This window comes from Morus notabilis, unplaced genomic scaffold (assembly GCF_000414095.1).
Source record: "Morus notabilis unplaced genomic scaffold, ASM41409v2 Scaffold380, whole genome shotgun sequence".
NCBI classification, from domain to species: domain Eukaryota; kingdom Viridiplantae; phylum Streptophyta; class Magnoliopsida; order Rosales; family Moraceae; genus Morus; species Morus notabilis.
In genome coordinates this window covers 13,596-24,584 of record NW_010361940.1, presented here as the reverse complement: position 1 = coordinate 24,584, position 10,989 = coordinate 13,596, and the positions used below count along the sequence as shown (strand labels likewise).

The 10,989-nt window shown below is 32.9% G+C and overlaps 1 protein-coding gene across 1 annotated transcript in view; it reads left to right on the top strand.

Annotated features, from left to right (window-relative positions):
• LOC21385611 (laccase-17) overlaps nucleotides 1-2,672 on the top strand; it is a 14,633-nt gene extending 11,961 nt beyond the window's left edge. Inside the window, 1 exon segment of the mRNA XM_024167447.1 lies at nucleotides 2,542-2,672. Coding sequence (XP_024023215.1) covers nucleotides 2,542-2,672 — 131 coding nt within the window.
• The last annotated feature ends 8,317 nt before the right edge of the window (nucleotides 2,673-10,989 follow it).

Sequence of the window (10,989 nt, the reverse complement as noted above, 5' to 3'; positions counted from 1 at the left end):
GGGGACTTGAGATAAATGGATTAGCATTGTTAATCCTTGATTTGAGATTGAAAACCCTTGGAATGATATTTTGAAACATGAAAATGGATTAGGGCACACTAATTGGAAACCTTGGTATTTAATTGAGATTGAATTGCTTTAGGAATGAGAATTATCCTAGAGTGTTGTCTTGCATCAATGATCGCTGAGGATTCAAACTGAAGGGGCTTGAGGAAGCGGAAGCCGGAAAAGGCAACGCTAGTCCCAGGTTTGATAGTGCGAGGTAGGATTTCATCCCTTTTCCTTGTGAGCCTGTTTTCAAAAAAGGATTTTGGCCTTGAAAATGTTTTAAAGAAAGGGATTAGTTTGTGAAAGAAAAACGCTTTGAAAACCATGGCTTGTTTAGTCATGGAACCTCATGGCTTGTCCAGTCATGGGGCCCGCGGCTTGAGTAGTTCGTGGGGTCATATTAACGATTTTAAAATGTTAATGAATGATTTCTTAATAAAGAGATCTTGTGAACCGGTAAGAGAGTCTATTGCTGTAAGCCTAGATAGGATGCGGAGAGTGCATCCTCGGGGGCAGAACCCAAAACTCGGTCCGGGTAGGCGAGGCACTTAGTTAGGTAAGGAATTTGTACTAATTAGTTGCTAAAGCCTGTAAAACGGTTATTTTCAGTTATATTTCCTTTGAGAAAAAGGATGTGAAGTTCTGACTGTCTGTTGGAACTGAATGTCTTATTTTATTTACTTATTCATTTATTTATTTCCTCACTCACTTATTATTCATTTATTTATAACGTTTATTTCAAATTATATCCTACTGGGCCTTTCGCTCACGTTTTAAGTTTTAAATGTATTAAACCTCTCCCAGGAGATTCTAGGGGCGGTGCATAGTAGCTGGATATTTGCTACGGAGCAGCTGAGTTGTTCTACTGTTGGAATCAAGTGAGGATTGTGGTCATCCTCTTGGAAAAATGTAAGGAATTTGAGAATTTTGTAAACGTATGTAATATTTGGATTTACTAGACTGTGGTTGATGTCTGTTGTAATGATTATTTACATGAGCATGTATGTATGATACTGTATGTCCTATGAGGTGGAGTCCTGTGTGTCAGAGGCTCCAAAATTCTGTAATTTATTTATATTTCAATGCAGTTGAGTGGGGCTCGTCTGGGAATCTCCTTTATTAACCCCTAATCGAGCTCCACGTCACCCACCCCGTTTGGGGGGCGTGACATTTATATATAGCAAGTGTACCATGTATACACAATGTTTTGTGTGTACAACGTCTGAGTTTTTGAGCTAATCAGGTATGGCCGATGTAGGAAAAAGATGGTGGGTACCGTTGGGACCTCTGCTAAAGAGAAGGTCCAGACTCTGTATTTTTGGAGGAGCCTTGAGACTTCATTTCTCCACCACATGCGTGGAGAGAACTACTTTCAAGAGCTTCCATAGAGGTGATCCTTCGTTGCTGGGGTCATTGAGCTGTGTGTAGAGCTGCATGAGTAGACAGTTGAGAGCGATTTGGTAGAGAACTATTTGGCATCATAAGTACCAAATGTCATCTTCTGTGATTAGACCGAAAAGGTAAAGGTTGTAGATGGTTAGATATGGTTGTTCTGTATTATACAGGTTCTTGGTTTGGGGATTCTGGGTCCTATTACAAATGCTGGTTAAATAATAAAAGAGATGGGTTTTTGTATAGGACTGGATATGATGAGGTCTGGGTGAATTGCTTAGACCAGGAGGGAAATGATGGTTACTATCTATAGGGATACATAATGAAGACTTTGACACTATTCACATGTGTCATTACTCAATATGTCAAAGAACATAATATCATAAATAGGAGTTTATTAATTACTCAGAATTAAGATTAATACATATATGACCATCATTGATTAATATTGAATACTCTATTTTATAATGAAATTTATTAGAGATTCATAATTAATCGCGTTCCGGTCCTATGTAATCATATTACATAAAATGCTTTCATTCCAATAATCTCATTATTAACAATCTAGGATAAGATTGTTTCATTCAGAATGTAATGAACCGCATTAATAATTTTAAATTAAAGATCTCAACTTTAATTTATAATTACGGACAAGTTTAGATTATTTTATTTCAAACATTATCCTTTGCATATAACAATTATATACAATGTTTAAAGTTACATTTAAAAATAATCTAGAGATTTTGATATTTATAAAACATCACATGTATGCAAAATAATATTGAAAAAATTCCTCATTTCATTGATAATCAGTAAAATATTTACATCTTATATGATTTATAGGCATATATCCCAACATATATAACTGTACCATATACACAACATAGTATAGGGACAGTTTTCTTTCTCAACAAATTTAGATGGATCTATTTCTTAGAAATTAAAAAAAATGCGGTGTTTAAGACTTCAATTTAAAGGTTAGGAAAAGGGTCATTTTGTTAAATAAAAAAAATACATATACATCTTTTTAATAATTGCCCATATATTTTACCCTATAATACTCCATATTGTTATTCATATACAATGCTGTGTATGAAACAGGTGTTTGGTTTATGCACTGCCATTTTGATGTCCATCTGAGTTGGGGGCTGAGGATGGCATGGATTGTCCTAGATGGGGAGCTTCCTAATCAGAAGCTGCCTCCACCACCGTCAGATCTTCCAAAGTGTTGACCATGATGAAGAGTTTCTTAACAATTTTCAAACCTTTTTGTTTGATTTTCATTGTGTTTGGTAGGCTATATCTGTTCATTAAATAAGGGAAGGGAACAGTGGATGTTTTTGTACAAAGTTTTGAGCTTTCAAAAGTGCTTCTTTATGGAGTCTCGGTAATAATATAACTGATAAATTCTCTCCCAAAAACGAGGTATTTCTTCAGCATATGAATATGCTACACGTAAATGACAACATGAAAGTTTGTCTGATTTGTTGGCAAACAATAATTTTTGACAGATTCCCTAGTAGTGGTACAATATATTTTAGGGATGCAACAAACTTAAAGTAAACGCTAATACATACAGTTAAACAAATATAAACGTTTATCAAATAAAGAGCGTTGCTATACGGCTCGGTTATTTTCAACTACGCATACAGCTTCGCATGGCAGATTGACAGCACCATTTACATTCAAAAAAAAAAATAGCACATTCATACTCCACGCTCCACTATTTAGATTCATTTATGCTGATTTCTTTTGAAATTAGAGACTAGAGAAGAAAAATAAAAGAAGAGGATTTTAGAAGAAAAACTAAAATCATTAAAATCGTAAAGTTATGTGTCTCGTGTTGTAGGGTAAAATCCAGAATTGTAAATTAAGCATTAAATATGGTCCATGTGTCATAAACAAAGGTATTAAAGTGATCGAGAACAGCTCTGTCATAACAGTCACGTCGGATGATAATTCTTTTAATAACAGACTGCTAGTTAAGAGAGTAGCATGTATAGGAGGTCGACCATTTTGAGGAAATATAAAGGACAACATGAGGTTGACCGCACTAACAGCTACAGGCAAAGATGGTTCTTAGAGTGTTTATGAAGTCGAGTTCATGCAAATCGAGAGATGTGAAATTTACTCTGTGATTTGCTATTTGTAATTCAAATATACAAAATTTAAGCAAAAAATCATCCTGATTGATTGTCGATCTTTCAGAAAATTATCCCAAAAGATGAGGAAAATATCCCCTAATTAAAAAGAAAAAACAGCTGAGACGAATGTTAACAGATATAAATAAGGGATTGCATGTTAAGAAATCCCAGAGTCTGATTCAAAGCAATTAGAGTGTGTAATCCTCTCCAAAAATAGTGAATTATCTCTCTCCATATTGGATATAGCTCTTAAATCAAGAATGAATCACTTAATTCTTGTGTGTTCTTACTTTTAAATTGCTTTCAACCATAATTTTGATCATAAAAACTCTCGCAATCCGTTTTAAAACTTGCTAGATTTCTGTTGACAAATATATACTGTCAACATCTCATATTCCGTTTATTTTTCAGAGTTAGATTAATTTGAAATTATTTTATCAACTCTCTTTAAGATGTTTTGGGTTGTCTTTTTTTTTTTTAGAGGAAATACAAAACGTTTTGTTTTATTCGTCCAAGTGAATTTCGGAAGTTGATTTTATATTTATTTATATGTAATGTTGATGGTGAAATTCATCAACAGTAATATAACAATTTTCAAACGGTTTGTGCAAATTTAATTATCTAAAACACGATTAAATGCAATCAAATAGTAAGAACACACAAAAATTATAGTGGTTCATCCTTGATTTAAGAGCTACGACCAATGTAGGGCAGGGAGAATTCACTTTTTTTTTCAAAAAAATTACACACTCTAATTGCTCTCAATGAGACTTAAGAATTTCTCGACCTATAATCCCTTATTTATATCATTCACCATCATCCTTGTTTGTTTCTCTATTTAATTCGGTGATATTTCCTTCATCTTTTGGGATAGTTTCCCAAAAGATGGTGATTATAATCAATTAAGACGATTTCATTGCTTAAATTTCGTATATTTGACTTACAATAGCAAATCTCAAAGTAAATCTCGCATCTCTCTGCACTTGTGTAGACTCGACATCATAAGCACTCCCAGAACTCTCTTCGCCTACAATTGTTGGTGCGGTCGACCTCATATTATCCTTTGCATCTCCTCATTGTTGGTTTTGAAAATGATTTTCTATGTGGAAGCATTTATCTACAGATCGTGTATAATAAAACATTTTCATAAAACTTTTAAAGCACTCTATAGAATATATTAATTTACACCAATTAGAATCGGATTAGGAATTACCTAACGACTGATTAGGATGATAACTTGACTTCTTCGAACACGAACAATCTTTACTCCGAGCTTATTTGGAATACCGAATCTTCCTCGTCAATTCCTTGAATCTACGAAGAACGTGTGTGTGGGCACACCTGAAACAAAATATGATTCGCACTCAAAACACTCAAGTCTTCCATGAACATTAACACATGTGCGATGATGAACTAGGAATGAAGAACTTTTCTTCTCTTTTTCACATAGTAAAATTCAGCCACAACAACACTTGGAAGCCAAAAATTACATTCTCCAATTTTCTACAACCTCCTATTTATAAAGTACTTCTTAGAGTCCTTACGAAACTTTATCTTATCTCTTAATATAAGGTTTCAGAAAATAAGATATAATATTTAATCTTAAATCCTATTTAAAATTAAATAAAATTCTCATTTAATTTTGGAACAATTTTGTCTCTCCTGCTGCAGATAATGAGGAGATAAAAAATTCTTTTTTATTCAGTTGTCAAATTTTGACTCAACTTTAAATTCAAATTAAAGTCAAACTTAAATTCAATTTGAATTCCAATTGGATAACTTACCAAATAAGTCAACCAGATAACTTAGAGAGCATGTAATTAAATCGCAAAGGGATTATAACAGTGCTGGGCGCGTGACACTTATGTTCTAAAATTTAAATTAAATAATCACATTATTTAATATCTAATTAATTATATTTGAGTGTTTTATTTAGAATTCTATAATTCTAAAAATAATTTCCAGTTTGTCCTTAGTGTCTCATAGATTTACAAGGATGATACGGGGACTCATGGACCTATAATTCTGAGCTCTAATGAAATTAATAATTAATCAAACTCTTTAATTAATTAATTATATTAATTTCAAAGTTACTCCACTATTATCTTGGAATTGCACTCTCGTAATTATAAATATAGTTTACTTCCTAACTTTGAAGTGTCTATTTGATATAACCATTACATATTGATCAATCCTCTATAAATAGTTCATAATTAGAGTCAGGTGAAATCTGTTTACCTCCCTAATTATATCTCTATCCTTGAGTACCATTGATTCTCTAATGAATAGTATATTCATAAAACAAATGAATACAAGCTCGTTACCGATTCAAGTACCGAATCAACCCTTAAGGAAATTTTTTATCTACTTCTTTATTCAAGAAGGAATGGATTTCATCTCGTATATTAACATTCCTGGCTATCTACTTCATCATGTCTCCAAGATATAAAGAACACTGAGTAAATCAAAAGACACAAACCTATAAATAGAAGTCTGCTAATAACTCAAAATTAAGATCATTCTATGTATGACCATCAATAGACTTAATTCGAATTTCTATACTTACTAGAAATTATCAAAAATTCAAATCGTGTTTGTGTCCCGGTTCTACATAATCATATTATGTGTAATACACTCATGTAATATCCCTCCATATTAATAGTGCGGATAACACCGTTCCATTCTTAATGGGATAACATGTATTAGTAATGTTTTAATTAAAGATTCTGAAACTTTAATTAAATTCATTATGAGCATGTTTCGATTATTATCCTTAAATATTATCCTCTCGTATATAACTCTTATATACAATATTTAAAGTTACATAAATAAACGCGGAATTTTTAATGATATTCATAAAGTATTCAATAATACACACATAAATAATGAAATTTCTCTTTTATCATTTATTACATCTCATGCTTTTAGGACATCACTCCCAACAATTAAAGCAGTTGACCTCTTATGTATGCTTAATTAGCAGTTTGCTCCTAAGAGAGTTGCCATTCGACGTGGCGGCTAAGGCTGAGCAGTCATCAATCACTTAGGCCTCGTTCACTTTGCAGATTCGAGTTTTCAATTCGAGCTGAGATTTGACATTTTCTGAGAGCTTTTTACTGTAGCAGAAAAAGTTAGATGTGAAATTTTCTGAGAGCTTTTTACTGTTAGAAACCTAAAATTGAAAACTCGAATAGGTGAAATGAACGAGGCCAATACTCCCATTTATGACGCGTGGACCCCATTCAATGCCTGGTGTAGGGTTCAAAATTTTATTCTACAACATGTAACATAAGATTAGATCAATTAGGCTTCACTTTACCATTGCGAGAACACACCCATGTCAATTTTGGCCACCTGCCGGCCACCGCATTGCTGGTTCTCAAGGTCACTCGTAGCCAATGGGAAAGCTTCCCTCATGCTTTGCTAATTCTATTGATACTGTTGTGTTCCAAATTGCTGAAAATTGTTAAGGGTATGTTTGTTTCTCAAAACTAGAGTTGCGTAGGTGAGAAAAAAGCATCATAGTAAAACAGTTAAATTTAAATTTTTATGAGAAAAATACTATAATAATAAAATTTAAATTATAACTTAAATTGTGAAAATAACAAGCTTAAATTTAAAAAGAAATATGTGTCAGTTTTTGTCATCCTTTTAATTTTCAATGTCTACATTATTGCTAAACGGCTCGTGGAGCCACAACTCCTTAGATTGACAAGAGGAGCTGCGGCTTCGCGAGCCATTATATTTTCGTCTTTTAAATGCTTTATTAAATTTTTTTATTTAGTATAAGTGAGGAAAGGAGGGAGCGGAAGCATTGAGGAATAGGTCTCTCTCACGTCTATAAATTTAGATCATTTTATTAGTAAAAAGATTTAACCAATCCGTTAAAATTTAATTAAAAAAGTTTTTTTATCCTTTAAAATAAATTATTAATGAATTGTAAAATTAAAAAATATAGTAATTAAACAAATAATTATCATCTATATTTTTAACTCACTTTCTCACCAAACAGTATAAAGAATTAGTATAATCTTCTCCATCATTTATATTCTTAATCTTTTCAACTCTCCTTATCATTTCTCCTCTCCGTCTCTCTAACCAAAAGAACTATAAATTACGTGGAACTTTTACCACTTAGCAATTTATCAACACGCAATATGTCTAAATTGATAATTCACGAGCCATCTTCATGTTTAGGGTGTGATCCTCACTTCTTTCCAAGTCAAGTAAAATAAATTTCATTGTTTCAATTTTTCACTTAGCCTGTAAACCTTATATTGAATTGCTAAGAATCCATATTGATGTGACAATTGATTAAAATTGGCCAGTTCATCGATTTTGTTCAATTCCATAGTTTATTTATTTATTTACTTTATATAGTCTTAGTTAAGGCACCACACAAAGTAATGAAAATTTTTAATTTCATTCCAAGTTTTAAATTTTTTTGCAAAAAAATCCTTATCCTAATAACACAGCATTAAACATGGGATTAGATTAAATTAAAATTTTATCCTATCATTTTTTTGTCTATTATCTTAATACTATTTTATCTAATGTTGTTTTATCATGCGTACCAAAAGAGGTCCATAAATAAAGTTGAAAAAGAGCATTTTATTTTAAAATAGAAAATACACATATACTATTACTACTAATCTTTAAAAAATATGATATATAATTTAAATGCAACTACAAAATGTGCTACAGTACTTGCTATATTTTTTCTAATATTTTGATGACATAAATAACAAGCGAGTGAAAAACAATGATTATTCTTGTTTAAAAAAAGAGAAAAATATTATTGGTTGTGTAAAAAAAAGAAAAAAAGAAAATGCAAATGAGGCAGGCTAAACTGCGCTAAGGGTGGTTGGCTCCCTAGCCTACGCACTGCTCTGTTCCCAAAACAAGCCGACCAAACCCAAAACTGATGGAGCGAGCGAGCTGAGAGAGATAGGGATGCGCGCGCGTACTTGACGCAAGTTGGTTGTGATTTGTGAATGCGACCCAACAAAACCACTGGTCAATCAAAGAAGAGGAAATGGTGAAAATTATTGATTCCACTTTTGCCCTATTTCCTTTTCTAAGCCTAAACCCTAATTTTCCTTCTCTCCCAAATTCTCTCACCACTCACGATACCCCACCTGGCTAAATCCCAATTCTTCTTCTTCTAATCAACCCATGATATTCATCTTATTTACATCGATTTTAGGGTTTCAAGGTTTCCTCGTTACACACATAGGTAAAGCTCCTTCTTTTACACTGAATTTTCATTGATTCGTATTTTAAGAAAGAAAAATAGAAATGAAGATAATTTGTTTTGAATTCTGGATTATTCGTGTTGGGTGATTCTGAATTTTAATGGGCCATTTTGATAAATTTGAAGAAGAAATATCCTTGTTATTTTATTTTATTTTTTTGCACCAGTAAAATTAGAAAATTTGTTGTGCTGTGAAATTTTGGATTTCTCAAGCTGGGTTTGTAATTCTATTCAAGCTTGGATTTTATTTTTTATTTTCCCGGTAGTTCTGTATTTTATTAAGTGAGGATCCAATTTTGAGGAAATGAATTACTGCTATATATGGCCATTCTAGTGTCTGTCTGATTCCATTTTGATTTCTGTTGTCGCTTTAGAACTTTAGGATGAAGAAGTATAAAGATTAAGGACTTGTTTCCCCATGTTTTAGAAACCAAAAGCAGGCAAATTAGAGGCTCTGAACTTCAGCAACTCTTGCAAATTTTCTCCTTCCGTAAAATTCTTACTCTTATTACTGTTGGCTACCATTAATGAACCTCCAAGGTTCTTTAGGTCAAGTAAATTAAGAGAAAGTTGGTGCAGTAAAAAAAAAAGAGACAACTCCTACCAAGGTTTAAAATTGCACAATTGGGTACTGAGGTGTTTTGTCTTTGTGAGGCGAAGCGTAAGCCTCAAAATAAACCATAAAATAATTAAAAAATATACAAAATCAAGCAATTTAAAGTAAAAGTTATAAATCATACTTAACATCATAAAAAAATTATATTAACAATAAACAAAAATTATTAATCTAAAAATAATTATTCTTGATTTTCTTTTTCTCCCTCTTATTTTTAGCAATCTAGGGGGTTTGTTTTAAATCTACACCCTTGCCTTTTTGGCCATAGCAACGTTATTCTTCTAGAATTCTTTACATTTTTGTTTTTTATTGCGCTGCTTTTGGCTGATATGAGTTTCGGCTTGGGCGTTTTATATTAATTTCAGCTCGAAACAATGAAAAAAGTGAAGGCCACCAGCTTGAGGCGGCCTTGAAGCGCCAATGCACTTACAGAGAGGCATACGCCTCTTTCTTGTTTCGTGAGGTGTATGCCTCAACGTGTTTTTCCAGCGCCTCATGGAGAGGCGCGCCTCCCATTGCGCAATTTTAATCACTGACTCTTACTGCATAATTGCACTTCTGTGTGACTAAACGAGGATGAACTAACAGAGTAATTGTATTAAAAATGGTTCAACACACTCATTATTTGCGCGATACATGCTATTTTTGTTAAAAATCTTAAACATAAGGTTTTTTTTGTTAGTTTTTGCATTTCACGTGACATTTTCTGCTAAAAATTTAGTGAAGGGGGGAAATTTGCATAAGTTGTTGAAGTTCAGGGGGAAAAAGCTAAATTAAAGTTTGGGAGGCATTTTATGACAATGCCTATTGTCGGGGGAAAACGTGTAATTTGTCCTCTTTTTTTGGACATCTGATAGAGGAAATGTGAAATCTATATAGCCGACCGTAATTAAGTTGGGATTAAGGTTTGTTGTTGTTGTTGTTGATAGAGGAAATGTGTTTAAAATACTTGTTTTGTTGACAACTAGCTAATGAGAAGCAATAGAGAAAATTGTGTTGCTTGTTAGTAATTCAAAGACTTCATTCAAACTGTTCGAAAGCAATAAGAAAGCTCAAAGAAGGACGAAAAGAGAACAAACATAAGATTTGCAGTGTTTCTTCTATAGAAAACAGCTTCTTACATAGCACGAGAAGCATTCCCTATTCAGTTATTGTGAAATTTCTTTATGCTCTTCTCTCTTAAGAATACCTCCTCGCTCTTTGTCCATTTCCATTCGATGGGGCAAATGATGCAATAGCTTCGATTAGAGCTTAAAACAGATGAATAGTTATGTAGAATACCTAAAGCACCTTTGAAAATTCGCTTGGGGGCTCACGCCTCCAAACTCTTCAATTGGGGCGCTGCCATCCCTCTTTCCCCTTCCTCCAGTCGAACTTACTACAAAGCTCGGACCGCAGTCAATGGAGAAAAGTGTATGGTATAATTAGGCTCTGTATAACTCAAGATTGCAATGTGCATATTTAGCTAATTTTATGGCTTTTAAATGCCTTTTTAAGTTCTTTTCTCGAATTAATTCTTTAATGCATCTCATGTG